The 14,939-nt window shown below is 34.1% G+C and overlaps 5 protein-coding genes across 5 annotated transcripts; 2 read left to right on the plus strand and 3 right to left on the minus strand.

Moving 5' to 3' along the window:
- Window positions 1-246: 246 nt before the first annotated feature.
- On the minus strand, window positions 247-1,973 carry LOC143902230 (carbonic anhydrase 1). Its single transcript, XM_077414959.1, has 5 exons — window positions 1,908-1,973; window positions 1,522-1,791; window positions 1,111-1,367; window positions 742-966; window positions 247-673 (listed from the first exon to the last, which is right to left on the minus strand). The coding sequence occupies exons 1-5, from the start codon at window positions 1,963-1,965 to the stop codon at window positions 554-556; spliced, it is 930 nt and encodes a 309-aa protein (XP_077271085.1). The 5' UTR covers window positions 1,966-1,973; the 3' UTR covers window positions 247-553.
- Window positions 1,974-2,554: 581 nt separating this feature from the next.
- Window positions 2,555-4,205, plus strand: LOC143902231 (carbonic anhydrase 1-like). Its single transcript, XM_077414960.1, is given in 6 exon segments — window positions 2,555-2,735; window positions 2,797-2,993; window positions 3,124-3,240; window positions 3,383-3,485; window positions 3,833-3,969; window positions 4,066-4,205. Coding segments are annotated over 6 exon segments (855 nt in total). The 3' UTR covers window positions 4,186-4,205.
- Window positions 4,206-4,851: 646 nt separating this feature from the next.
- Window positions 4,852-6,164, plus strand: LOC143902225 (carbonic anhydrase 3-like). The gene is made up of 6 exons (XM_077414955.1): window positions 4,852-4,974; window positions 5,063-5,207; window positions 5,335-5,440; window positions 5,508-5,610; window positions 5,686-5,822; window positions 6,025-6,164. The coding sequence occupies exons 1-6, from the start codon at window positions 4,884-4,886 to the stop codon at window positions 6,130-6,132; spliced, it is 690 nt and encodes a 229-aa protein (XP_077271081.1). The 5' UTR covers window positions 4,852-4,883; the 3' UTR covers window positions 6,133-6,164.
- A 210-nt stretch (window positions 6,165-6,374) lies between these two features.
- On the minus strand, window positions 6,375-9,153 carry LOC143902218 (MYCBP-associated protein). The gene has a single exon (XM_077414933.1). The coding sequence runs from the start codon at window positions 8,178-8,180 to the stop codon at window positions 6,375-6,377; it is 1,806 nt and encodes a 601-aa protein (XP_077271059.1). The 5' UTR covers window positions 8,181-9,153.
- Window positions 9,154-9,292: 139 nt separating this feature from the next.
- Window positions 9,293-13,103, minus strand: LOC143902229 (uncharacterized). Its single transcript, XM_077414958.1, has 6 exons — window positions 12,690-13,103; window positions 12,391-12,594; window positions 11,776-11,957; window positions 11,384-11,685; window positions 10,918-11,147; window positions 9,293-10,750 (listed from the first exon to the last, which is right to left on the minus strand). Exons 1-6 carry the CDS (start codon window positions 13,094-13,096, stop codon window positions 10,576-10,578), a joined length of 1,500 nt encoding a protein of 499 aa, XP_077271084.1. The 5' UTR covers window positions 13,097-13,103; the 3' UTR covers window positions 9,293-10,575.
- Window positions 13,104-14,939: the final 1,836 nt, after the last annotated feature.

Genomic DNA, 14,939 nt, shown 5'->3' on the forward strand with positions numbered 1-14,939 from the left:
ATATATATATAGAGTGTATAAAAATGTGTTATATATATTTTTTAAGGGGGAACGCTTTCCTCTCTCTGATAATAATTTTCGAAGAATGTATTATTATAACTTGTGCCAAAAGAATTTCGTACAATGACACAATCAGTAACACAAATTTTAATATATTTTTATTTTCTCAAAACACTTGGCAAAACGAATGTCCTGCGTTTATAGAACGCACCCTAATGATAATAAAGATGTTGTTCTCTGTGTAAAAAATTGTTACTTATTTTATGTTTTACATAAATTTACATTTTGCACACTAAAGTTCTTCATGTTTAAAATTACCCATTTACAGAATAAATAGCTGCATTGTTATGAGCAGTTATAATTCTTAATTTCAATTCTTAACTTTAATTTGATAAATTTTGTATTTGCTTAAATAGAACAATATTACCATATTGAATATGGCATTAATTTGACATACATGGCATAAATATATACTGAAATTAACATATGAATAAGAAGATCAGTTTTCTATATATGTTTGATTACTTAAACATTTTGATAAAGTAATTACATATCAATTATGCAACAAGCTTTCTTCATAAAAGTAAACATCACGGTCGTTCAACGGTTGAACTGGTCGACAATTCAAGAGTAACGGGCCTTCTACTGAACAGATTTTTCGAAATTTCTCCATCTGTAGCAGAAAATTATATTAATAACGATAAAGCCGAAAAATATTTTAGTGACTGAGTATGATTTTACCTGAGATGAGGATATAGCAATTGGTTCTTGCTGCACGATCCACGTAACAATTTCACTGCAAGGTGGCTGACTAAGAGAACCGCTGTACGTATAATAATCTCTGTCAAAAGGCGCGAAAATCCACTCCAACGGAAAAGGAGGTATGTAAACTTTAGATCCCGGACAGGTAATGCGCCATAAATTGCTCACGATGTGATCCAAATACGGATTATCCGCGTCATTTATCTGCATCGTTGAACATATCGTAATAAGCGAGGATGATTATGACGATTCAAGTTTAACAAGGGTTACATTTTGCCGATGCATTAATTTAATTCTATAATACTCGTGATAAAACATTTATATTATCCGCTAACGAAATAATTATACTTGAAGGAAAAACGAAGCGATCACTATTCCATCTTTTGCTCCAAGCGCAATTGCGTCCGTTGGCGATTTAATTCCACGTTTAATGTGAATGATCTGTAGTTCCATAGGAAAACGAACGTAGTCCAAGGTGTGTTCACTGCCCTCTTCATTTGACGGACCCCAATGGAATAGAACGTTAAAGAAATCGTATGTGTCGGTCAATGGCCCTCCTTGAAGCTGTGGCCATGTGGTGCTGGTCCAGAATCCTCGGAGTATCACTGCATATTAACGTAAAACATTATGTAGTACAGTACATAACTTTAATTAGTTTAATTAGTCTATTTTATTTTATGCCATTATTATTCTAGTAATATTAAAATATATTATTAATATATTTTTCAATTTGTTTGCTTATAGAAAATTGATGTTTACCAGTATGGCCATCATTTGCGATAGTCATCGACAGAGGTCCGCTATTGTAATTGCTCCATCGAAGTGGTTCAGATGGTTGCACAACTACGGCGAGCCTAGTGGTGATATTAATAGGCGATTGGTTGCTACCAGTGCTCTCAGGATATAAATCTTTCCAAGTATGAGGACCATTCTGATGAGCATAGCCGAATGAAAAAGCTGGTGGGCGGTAGTCGTTTTCCATCCACGAAAATAATTGCGTCCAATCCAAAATTTCAGTTAATAATAGCACTGGAATGAAAGAAATTTTATTGTGAAAAATGACATTAATAAATATAAAGCTGTATATAGGCTATTATTATTTTATAATTAAATTGGCGCTTTTTGTCTCTCTATAAGATACGCACCCATGAGCAGAACGCTGCTACACGCGACCATACATTCCGCTAACGAGAAATCTAACATTTTTATAATGAAGCTTTACTCGACATTTGTAGTTAAAAAAAAAAGTTCAGGTTTGTTAAGACCTGCGTGCAATATTTCCGACGTAATAAATTTTTAGGCGAGCAGTATATATTTGACAATTTGCCCAGTGTTTCATACCGCATAATAATTTCTATCAAAAATATTTATGAAACTAAGAAATAAAATGTGGAACGTCAAATGATAAGTTTTACTAAAAATTGATATGAAGTTTACTTCAATTTATAAAAATAACGTGAAGGTAATCCTATATATAATGCGTAAGCAACTTCTTAACTTTCAAATTGACAATTACTTACAACTTGTTTTCAGTAATGTCATCAAGATGACTGCAATATCAATACGTGGAAAGTAATACATTTTAAAAGTGATGGAAACTTAATTTTAGATTTACCTTCCGTTCGATAACTCTATCGTGATGTACAAATGACATCCAAATCTAAAAGCTTACAATCACGTAAATAAAAATTTGAACTTTAATCATACTTTATAGATAAAAAATTTGTTACAGATAATTGTTTGATCTATTTAAAAGTACTTTTACATTTATTTCATACTTTTAATATGTTAAATGTATTCTACACAAGAACAAAAATTATGCACGACATCGTCTTCGGGTCTGCCGAAATGGCGGCAATCTCCAATCGACATCAGTCGTGTCGCCGTGTGGAATAAGAAATTTCCCCCCTTACTTTTGACAAATTATTGGTCAAACGATGGCACAGCAATACTTGCGAACACCGGCAAAACAGGTTCTTTTCACGTCCAGTATATAAATTCGGAATAACGGATTATATATTTAATAATTTCTAGTTAACATCGAGTTGGCTAACAGAAAAATGCCAATATTGCGCGGCGGTCCTTTGAAAAACGATGAATTTCAATTTATGAACGTACAATTTCGATGGGGTTCGTCCAACTGTCGGGGCGCAGAACATTCCATTGATAATATTTGGTTAGAGAGAATATAATATTTGCTTAGACGAATTTGATATTGAAAATTACCATGCGTGACAAATGTATCAATCATGATATTTTCTACTTAATTTCAATTTTCATTACATTTATATTAAATTTTAATTTAAATACGAGTTTCATTTGACATAATTAATATTGACCAATGCAACTTCTAAATGACAGTACTTAATAAGGTATTCGATGGAGGCACAAGTTATGCATTGGAATATGCGTTACGGATCGATAGACAAATGTCACGACAAATCTGACGGAATTGCAATAATATCCTATCTCATGCAGGTTTAACGGCCAAAATTAATTAAAATTTGCTATATCGGAATCTTTATTTTCACACGATAGACAGTATCATTTTTGAAGATAATTATTTCGCATTGGATCACTGTTGCAGTTTAATTATATAATGTATAATTGTGATAAAAAGGTTGTTGGCTGTCCTGGGATTCCAGATAATCCCGCGCTTGCTCCAATAACTGATAAACTCTCGGAAATAAAGCAGATGGATAGCGCAGTAAATATTACGCCGGGTAATGTGAGATGCGGTCTTTAATAATATTTATCGAATTAATTATTTACAGAATAAGTCGATCATAATTGTCAGTGCAATGTCTCCTTTTTTCTTTTATTGCAATTATTTGCAGTTAACAGTAAAAGCAATTTTACAAAAATTATATATCTTTATTTATAGAATATTTTCGCTTATAAGAGAGAGAGAGAGAGAGAGAGAGAGAGAGAGAGAGAGAGAGAGAGAGAGAGAGAGAGAGAGAGAGAGAGAGTAAATTTTTCGTTTTTCATGAAAGCTCTTATTATATAAAATATTATTTGCAATATATTAATATTTTTTGTATTAACCATGTGGTCATTTTACGTTTAGATTGCTTACGTTGGATGATGCACGCATGCACGTCACCTGGATATTATACTTATTTAGGTTCTCTCACTTTTCCCCCGTATAATGAATGCGTTACTTGGATAATCGTGCCGAACGCGATAAAAATATCTTCCTGTCAGGTATATTAAAAGCATATATGTAAATATTAATTTTTTTTTTAAATTATACACCCGTAAATATTGACGTATGATAATTTACATTACATATCATTATAGATCGAAGCATTCAGAAGCCTTTACAATAATAAATGGGAACGTATAGTGAGGAATTATAGATCGCAACATCTTCTTCGTGGAAGAAGGATTTTCTTTGCCACAAATGATACAGTAGCTTGATTGATCGGAAAAGGATATATTATATTTCCGATTCTGAAATTATATTTACCGAAGAAAGTATTGCGACATTACCGGATCTAGAGAGCAAACAAACATGAACAATACGAACAAATACTTTCGATGGAGCATGTTATTTGCGCTCGCTTGGTTGCTCTGGATCAGGCTTTATACATGTTAAATAGAATTTTCTTGTTGTATATTCTTATTTTACTATAAAATGTCAATTAAAATATGGATAAAAATTTAACTTTTTTACTAACATTTTTATAATACAATATATATATATATTCTGTAATATGTGATATGTATTTATTTTACATATTAAAATTGTGGCGATATAAAATGTGGCTACATAAATCATCTAACTTCAAAGATTATTAACTTATTGAGTTTAGTTAAATTAAAATGTAATATGACATATGATTTTAAAATACACTTACAATTTGTACAAAATTTTTGAATTACTTATTATTCTGATGTTTTCTGATTCATCTGCGATAAATAATTCTTATTTAGCGCAATAATGGCAAATTATATAAAACTTGCAGGTGAATAAAATAAAATATTGAAGATAGTGGCAACAATATCAGGTTATGTGTGTTTGATGTTATAATTTTTACATTACATATTTATGTGTGAATATATATTTTTAAGATACACAAAAAAGTGGTCAAGCACCGATCGATTTAAATGACAAAATGGTACGTCCTACGAGATTTCCACCGTTAATCTTAAATGGCCATTGGTTAAAGGATGGAAACGCAACTTTGTTTAACGATGGCAAAAAAGGTAATTTGATTTATTGTAAATTTTACTGAAATAATTATTTGGTTAATATTGTTGGGACGCGATTGTACATTAAATTTTTTTGTGTCAGCAATTATTTTTTTGAATGGCGATAGGATCCCATCAACAGTATCTGGAGGTCCGCTCGTAAATGACGAATACGAATTTTACAATGCGCATTTTCACTGGGGTGAGAATGATTGTAGAGGTGCTGAACATACGATCAATGGTACTTGGTAAGAACGTATTCTCAATAGCTATTAATTTAAAATAAAAAAATTGCATATCTAAATTTTATCCTATTCGAGTTGTTTCAGTAGCTTTTACAAAATTTTAATAAACATTACATTTAAATTAATGTAGGTTTTCGATGGAGTGTCACTTAGTGCACTGGAACCAAAAATATCTCACCTTCGAAGAATGTTTAAAACATCAAGATGGTCTTTGCGTATTAGCTTATTTATTCTTGGTATATTTATTTATATATGATTCTATATCTTTATTTTTCATCTATTATTAACAATTTTGTTTCGTAGGTTCAATCGGGATCTTGTGACTGGAGCAATGTTCAATTTGAAAAAATATCTGAAAATGTAAAACATATTCAGAATGCTGGATCGGAGATAAAAATTCCAGCAAGTTAATATCCGAAGAACAGAATGTAGTCTGTATTATATGATGTTTCAAATTTGATAATATTTTTGTGACGTTTAGATTCTTTATCTTGGATGCGAGTAGCAACAGATTGTTCAAGTTATTATACATATCACGGATCCTACAACGCAGAGAGTAATTCAGCATGCGTTACGTGGATCGTGTTCCCAGCCATTATTCCTATACAATCTTGCCAAGTTAGTTATTTATAATTTAATTTAAGTTATTTATACCAAATATATATGAGAGAGAGAGAACAGCAACACAAAGATTTCTTTAAAATATTTATAGCAATTATTTTCTCGTATATTTATCACTATTAAATATTTGTTATTTATAGAATTATTAGAAAAAGTGTAGGAATAACACGCATACATACGCAATTAATAAAACTTTTAGCTTAATGAGTTCCGAAAACTAAAGGATAAAAATGGCGAATTAATAAAATCGAATTGGAGAGACGTGCAACCTTTACGAGGACGACAAATATTTTTAGCTGTCTCTTAAGAAAAATTCACATATTTCTAACTTAATAAACTACTACAGATTTAAAAAATTTCTAATTTTTGACACTTCAACAGAAATTATGTAATATAAGCTTCAAATTTTCGTAACACATGTAAAGTAGAATATTTTCTTATATATACATATAATTAATTATATGTTAAATATATACAATACATTTTATATGAATTATTCATTAAAAATTTGAAAATTTATTATCTGTTACTGCTTAAGAATAAATGTAATTACTGTTGCATTTTAAGCTTTAATTCATTAAGTTTATGAAAAGAATCGATACTGGAGCATACTCGTCCTATTGCTTCCTCTAGAGCTTTATATATACGAATAAAAAATATTTCTCTATAAGGTTGCAAATTCAAGTTAAAATTTTCTTTTTTTTCCTGCGTCAATTTCTGCTCTACTTCCATTGGCGTTGTGGGCTCTTCTCGTATCAGACTGTTCCTCTTCACGAGTTCACTTTCATTTTCAAACAGATTCGCGAAAGCACATAAAATATTATACACAGCGTCATACTTATCGTAATGTGCGACATCAAATTCGATCGATCTTGGCCTGAGACTCTGTTTGCAAAGTTTGTTAAACCGGGCGAGCATATCGCGTTTGTAATTTGTATTTTCTATCTGCAAAAGGATGTCTCGCAGAGTATCCAGCGACAAGTTCCAAGCTGGCGCGCTTTCATCGGTAACGTCAGAATATATTGTTTGTAATTGCATTACGATACTCGGATGATAATGATAATAAGGATTTAGGGAAACAAACAGGTCGCTTTGCGAAAGCGATATTTCACAAGTCGGCTCCGGTGGCTTATCGTGCTCCACCCCAGCCATGATTTCCTCAATGATCGAGTGTATCGTCGAGTCTCGAATGCGGCGATTCAGGTATTCGTCGATCATTTGGCAATCGGTCAATTTTTCACTTTGAACATCGGTTGTGCATCCCCAGAATCGAAATGCGAACGTGGAGGAACTTAATTTCGGCTCCGTGACGAATCGCCAAAACTCGGTGAAGACTCCGCGTATCCTGGATCGATACCACACCTTGATTTTCACGATCTGCCCCGGAAGTACGAGTCCCTTTGTCTTGTTGAAGAAGAACGGACTGCCGCGTTTCACGAAAGATATGCCGTACGTCCGGAAGGGCGAGTATCGCCAATGATACGCGATAACGTGAGTTCCTTTATTTTCGAGCACGATCTCTCTTTCCATTTGTTCATCGATCTTACCTACGAAAGTTAAAGACCACGTGATAGGTTCAGTGTCTACCGGCTCCGTTCTTCCGAAGGAAGATTTCTGCCAGACGAATTCTCGATCTTGGATCTTCAGAACTGCTACTTGATCGGCATTCTCGCGCGGCTCGTCCTCGTCAGGTTCCGTGATGGTTATCGGTGGAATTCGTAATAGCGGTAATTTCTTTTTCTTATAGGCACGTCCTTGAATGGCCAACGCTGCCGTTTCCGGCTCCTTAGGCAGCAGCGATGCAATTTCCTCGGTAAGTTCGAATTTGCGCGTTTTTAGATATCCGCTGCGCTTCCAGAATTCTTCCTTGGTTTTTTGGACGACGAGATCTCGCTCCTTCGCTATTAGATCTGGCACTCCAACGTGCATTAAATCCGGACGAAGATTCAGGTCTTTCCTGCTAGGAGTCAAGGATATTTCCGGCAGACAAGCATCACCGCGATTCGGCAGGAATTCGGGCGTTCGCCAAAATGCCGGTCCGTCGTGAGGCTTATCGGTGATCACGGATGCCGGTATGGCAGCGTGCTCCATTAGGTTTTTCATCTCTACGAAGCTACGAAACCTTTCTGAGGAATTATGTAGCTGATCGGCCTGCGAACGACCAGTAACAGATTCGATGCGATGAGTTTGCTTCTTCCGATCGGCAAGCCATTTCTTCCAATTTATGAAGCGACGATCTTCCGAAAAAGATACATCTCCGGAAAGAAGGTTGTCCCTGGTCGTTACAAGTGGATGGCGAGTCTTTTCCCAGATTTGAGGCTTTTCAGATTTACCGATTTTGCGCGCAAAGTCCATTTTCGAGAGGAACTAATAAATTATTTCACATATCTTGTTTAGAAATATCCAATAATGTTTTATCTTCTTGAATGAGAATCTGTGATAAATTTAATTTAGCTTTAGATCTGCGTTTACGTCATTTTCAACTACAGTCGTCATGCTTCCACTTTTTCTACTCTTAAAGAAGATTTGTAAATATACAACACTTACATCTAAATATTTTCTTTTCTCGCTAACGCTTAATTAAAGTAATACTTAATTATCTAGATGTAGTATGTCATACGTTATTTCGCATCATGAGTAGTTATACTATTGTATATTTTGACAGTTTATGTTTAATGGGTTAATAGTGTAAAGCACGGTTTAAGACCGTGGTGTAAAGTTTCTCTTAACAGTTGTTTATCCAAAATTTCAAGTTTTAAATTAAATTTTTTTAAATATTTGAATTTTTTAATTTAATTAATTTAATTTCATTTGAATTAAAAAGTTTAATGTAAAAAGGTTTGTTTTAAATTTTAATTTAAAAAAATTTTGTAATAGGTGAGTAGGGAGGTGCGTGTGATGTGTCATGTGCGCGCGCATATCCGCAAAATATTTCAATTGAAGTTGGAGCGAAGCAAAATCGATCAAACGTTATGTTTGACGCATTTACACACGGAGATTAGAGAACTAAATCTCTAATCTCTAATTAGAGACCTAATCTCTAATCTCCGTGGATTTACATTTAAATTTATCAGTAATGTATACTATGGAATATAACATATCAGCATGATGTCTTCGACAGGTGCGGTATATACATATACAATTTAAACTTATCTATATTTTTATGTGATTATATATATAAAATACTGTTATTACTTATTAAATACTTTTTTCTCGTGATTATATATAATATATATAGATTCTCACGAGCACGATGAAGAAACAGTTAGATTTATACAACAATTAGCTCATACCGATGGCAAATTAAGATCACCAATCGATTTGAACATCAGCTATATGAAAGTCGTGAATCTAAATCCTATACAGTGGTTCAATTATAATGTCACGCCAAAAAAATTAAAACTCACCAACACTGGGTACACTGGTAAAAAATGGAAGCAACGTGCAATCTAAATGTTTGCTTTTTAGTAGATTGTGTTTTTTGATAGTGTGTAATTGAGTTTATTATTTATAGTTATGCTTAGTGCAACATGGCGTGAAGAAGAGCCGTATTTGTATGGCGGCCCTTTCGTCGACAGTTATATCTTTTCGCAGCTTCATTTCCATTGGGGTGAGACTGATATGGACGGTAGCGACCATTATGTCGACGGTGGAAGGTTTTATTTTTATTGTCTATATCTATATAAATTCAATTTGCATGACTTTTTAATTTAAATGCATTTGCCTACAAAGCATGCCAATGGAACTGCACGCGGTACATTATAAGAGTGATTATGGAACTCAATTCACGGCTCTTCGACATCACGACGGTATCACTATATTGGTATACTTATTCCAGGTATTAAAAATATGTACCTCTTTTATTTCAAATAAATTCTATTACATAACGTGGTTCTTGTTAGATTATTTTTCACACAATATATGTATTTTAATACGTTTTCAAATATGTGATTTCAAAATTTGAATAGAAAAAATTTATCTTTAGATGTTAAATAAATAATAGATATATATTTTTAAAAATAATATTTCTATATTGCTCAGCTGCAGGCAGCTCCTAATCCGGTTCTGGATGATATCATAAATACGTTACCTTTTATCCAAGCAGCTCATTCTTCCATTCGTTTAATACCTTTTTCTATAACAAATATTGTGCGATGCTTTCAACGTGATTACTTCGTTTATTGGGGCTCTTTAACTATGACAAATATCAGAAATAGTGTACTTTGGTTAATAAGCAGAGAACCGTTAGGAATATCCATTGATCAAGTAAGTTATGCCTTATTGGTAAAGATATCAATAAGCGCGGCCTAAACAAAGATTAAATAAAAAAATTAAGATTATCATATAATTAAATTATTTTATAGTAAATTTGATTATATTTTTTAAGATTGCGGAGTTTCGCACGCTATGCGATAAACGTAAAATGCCGATTTTGACAAATCGTCAACCATTGCAGGATAGAGGTAATAGAAACGTTTTCCACGTATGTCCTAGCGGATCCAGATATGCTACGCTTCTGCCAATTTCACGTAATATCAATGATAAATATATTCGTAAAGATAATGTCGCATAGCAGTGATAAACAATAATGCGCTGATTACATTACACATAAAAATGTACTATTTATAAATTAACTATTGCAATTATATTATTTATGCGGATACGAATTGCGTCTAAAATTTCTCCAAGTACCGTTGTTTAATTCATCTTACTCTAAACTTTTTTAAAGCCTTGTAAAGAGTATTTCCGTTTATTTCCTTTTTCTGCCGCGCCTCTTAATCTTTTCCCTCTCGAGATCGCACTTCGGATAGAAAGAGGCGCAGTCGACTCCACCCAAGCCCAGAATAGATGCCTTCACAGAATCCAACATTGCCGACCATGGAGTCCTGTATAGCATTCTGCCCGACAACCAACTCATGCCCAAGCTGAAAAAGAGGGTGGTGATGTTATCGGTTGTTTCGGGATATAACTTCAAATATCGTCAACCAATGATATTGCGTCGACCGATTCACAAGATGTGATAATAAGTTTTTACATCTTATTTTTTATGTGTATGTAAGATTCATATAATTATTGTCACGGAATCTATTACCTCCAAACGGGAATCAAAATTCTGCGATCGTCTTTAGTCTCCTTGGAATATTGATTATCCTCACATAGTATCCTGCGCAGACAATCGCCGGAGTCCGCTTCGGCGACCATAGCTGCTTCGATGGACCGCAAAACGCGATAGGACAGCTCGTTCAAGTCCTTGTTGCTAATGACAGACGAGGAGAGCGAAATCGTATGCCTCTTCATTCTCCTACTGCCATTGGTATTGTCCTAAAATGTAAAACATTTTCAAATTTTTCCATCGAAGTACATAATGGAAAGTTACATGTGTGACTCCTCTTTCGGTGAATTAAATATCCTTATTAAAAAGATACTTATATATATATATATATATATATATATATATATATATATATACAATAATTCTAATTAATATTATACATTATGTTAAAAAGATACCAAAAAATGATAGGACTTTATCTTGTAAACAAGTTTCTTTTTAATACCGTGGCATTCATACAAAGTTGAATAACGAACAGTCCGAATGCTAAAAATGCAAGTGCGGTGAGTGCGATCTCGAAGAAATCCTTAATCGACAGTTCATGGCCCTTTCCCTTGGAATAGGAGGGTTTATGGTCTTCCTCTTCGTGATGCTCGTGATGCTCATGATGATGCTGCGGATAATAGTACTCCTCGTGGATGGATGGAAAGAAGTCACCGTGATGTCCAATGTGACCGCTGTGGTGATGGCTAAACAAAGGTCCGTAATGGTAGGCATGATGCCCTGTCGACGATAACATCATGTCATCTATTCAATGGATTATGTAAATATCATGTCTCGCCAAGTCTTTCATATGCAGCGCGCTATGTTCTGCAATAGCTTCCGATGCAATTCTACCTTCATGGGACGGTTCATAGACGCCCACTTTTCCATTCGATGGCAGAGGAGCTTGCATCGCGAATCCCGTCACCTCACCATCGAACTCCTCGATGTCGTCGTCGTGCTGCTGGACATCTTGTTTCTTTTTCATTTTTTTGCGGGGGGCATAGTGGCGATACACATCGTTCAGTGTCGTTGTTCTATTGTAGATATGTTAGAAATTAAAGAACTTTGTTATTGATATTTTGTGGAATACTGTAGAACATCGCAGTAAAATTAGAAAGATTTCCAAATTAGAACGTACGTATCTGTTACAGGCATGCGCACCTCTCAAATATTTTTATTTAAACTTCAATAAAAATTTAATTAAACTTGATTTTTAAAAATATTTTATGTTTAACATTAAAAATATCTAATAATTTGTTGAATAAAAATAAATGTTGTGTTAATAAAAAATTTTATAGTAGAAGAATTAGTTTTTTTATCTCAAATGTATATAGTATAAATTTGTCATTTGCAGTATGTATAAGAGTTATCAAAGTTACAAGTAAATATCATTAATTATACAAATATTTGAATTATAAAATTTAGAAACTCATGTTTCTTTATATAACTTTAATTCTATATGCTTACCGATGCAGCCAGTTTTTATATTTAGAGCTTCCTTCATCAGCCAAAAGTTTATCGTGTATTGTAACATTGTCGTCGCTTAAGGAGTTGTGATTCAAATTGTCGGTTGACAAAGATTCCGGATTTCGCTTCAGTCTAGGCGTGCTCACTTCCTTAAAGATTTCTTCCGCCATGTAGCCATGACAAAGATACTCATTCATTCTTTGCCTGATTTCATATATAAATTAATTTAACATTAATGTTGTAAACACCTAGATTTTCAGTTTGTTGACTCTCAAATCGGATCGTACGTTAACATTTACCTATGAAATTCCATCTCGTTTAACGCGCTGACAAAAGATCCATCCACAGTTTCAATTGCCACTGTCTTAGGAACACTATTTTCATATTGATCGTCAAATAAAAACGATCCAGGTAAAAGATCCGCGGAAAGTATGTCGTTTTGATTGATGCAAAACTCGTTGCCATCGTCGAAGCATTCTTGCGCCGATATTGTACAAATTACGAAAAAGATTTCAAAGAGATACATTATTTCGTAAGTTCGTAATGAGGATTTTTCACCATATTCCGACAAATTTTCTAGTGCCATTCCAATTGTGCCACGGGAGTTGTCACTGAAGACGCGGAGATGACTGTGACTGAAGACAAGGCGACACGCTCTTGTAATAATTCGCTTGTCTGCTAGAGATAATTGCTTTAACCGTAACATTTCCTGGACTGCGTCACAACAGTTTTATTTTGTAGTTTAAAGTACAAGAAAAAAAATTTTGGATTTATACAATTATCTAATTGTAAGTACATTTATTAATATTTTTTTTAAGTAACGATGTTTGACAGTTAACGAGAATAAAGAGAGGAAAAAAGAATATAATAATAATAAAAAACTAAATTAATATATATATAAGTAACTAAATTATAAATGTGGAAAGATTTAATACAATAATAATACATTTGAATCTGTTACAAGATTATGCATCAGATAATGTTATACAAGTAGACATTATCTTTAAATTATATAATTTACGTGAAAAGGAGTATTCACTGAATTTTACAATCAGAAAAACTGTATTATCTAATTTATTATGTAAGTTAATTTTTTTTTTTTAATTTGAATTGTCGTCAGAATAAATGGCCAAGAAGCTGTAAAATATGTTGTCATGCCGATATCAAAATCGAGAGAGACAAAATACCCGCATACCTGCCAAAAGCGGGTTGTACATCTGTTTAGATTCATGACTAATCCTCCCGATTGGTGACAGCGCCCTCCCGATTTAATCCGTAATCCGACACTCATGATTAAATACGTTTATTAAAAACCACTTACAACGCTCTTATGAATGTTTCAAGAGCGGAGGGTCTGTCGGGAACGTCCGCCCGGGTCGAGGTGGTAAGACAGGGTAATGGGGCTTTTGTTCCCCTGGGAACGCGCTCACCTGTCTAATATCTCGCGAGAGCGGCTATATCTGTACACACACCAAAAGCGGCCAGTTATACGCCGAGCTTACTGAAAATTAATCGCGCAGTTTCGAAAGAATCCTCGCGTCTCTCGCGTCCCGTCCTACCGACTGAAATAAACGTTTCTCACGCGATTATTAATGGTGTCGTAGTCGCAGAACTACCGGTATATCAGACAAAAATATACGAAAAATTATATCCAGCTTATTTTTTGATTATTTGTGTTGTTTTGTGTTAAAATTAAAATATATAATAATCAAAACGTTTTCCCCTCAATATTATAATCAACAGTATGTAGAAGGAGAGAGAAACGCGAGAAAGAGTTTAAAGAATAGATTGAGATATCGAGATATTTATAATATCCTTTCTTTCAAGTTTAATATTTTTGAGGTACACGATGCATGTTACGATATATTTTCAGCGGGACACGGAGGATGCGGCTCTTAATTGCTTACAGTCGAGGTGTTCGCACTTCCCCTTTATGCGTGAACGCGACCTGCGGTGCGGTTTGTGCACGCGTGAGCTCACCCTCCTTTTCTCAGGTGTTTGATTGATCGTTTCAATTACGTGGCGCAGCGTGCATCAAAGGTGAGAGTAAACTTCGCAGCGAGCAAATGGATCGTTTATTCGAAACATTTACGGGTGGACGCCGTCATGCATGGATGGCATATAAAGCAAATAAATCGCAAATAATCGTACATTATCCAAATGCATGCTGACGCTTCAAACGTGCTTCGGACGAGAGCACTGTCCGCGTTAATCGGATCGTGATTAAATAAAATGCCTTTAATTTTGCATTCTGTGCTGTATCACGTAAATTTTAATAAAATTTTAATCGTAATGCTTAAATACTTTTTAGGAAAGCACGTTTAGCTATTATGACAGGTTTGGGAGGTACGTTTATATATATACGCGCGTCCACGCTAGTTTCCAGGAAGTAATGTCCGCAGTCGTAAATTAACGTGCGCGTTGACCATGTCGTTACTTCCTCTCTTCGCACCTAAGACGCGCCTTAAGCGCATTTCACTTCATGTATTTAAGATTCAATATTTGTCGCGGTCGCAAGTACGTGTAAAATGTTCAACCCCGTGTATAAT

This window comes from Temnothorax americanus, unplaced genomic scaffold (assembly GCF_048541705.1).
Source record: "Temnothorax americanus isolate GAGA-0224 unplaced genomic scaffold, ASM4854170v1 Scaffold39, whole genome shotgun sequence".
Taxonomy (NCBI): Eukaryota; Metazoa; Arthropoda; class Insecta; order Hymenoptera; family Formicidae; genus Temnothorax; species Temnothorax americanus.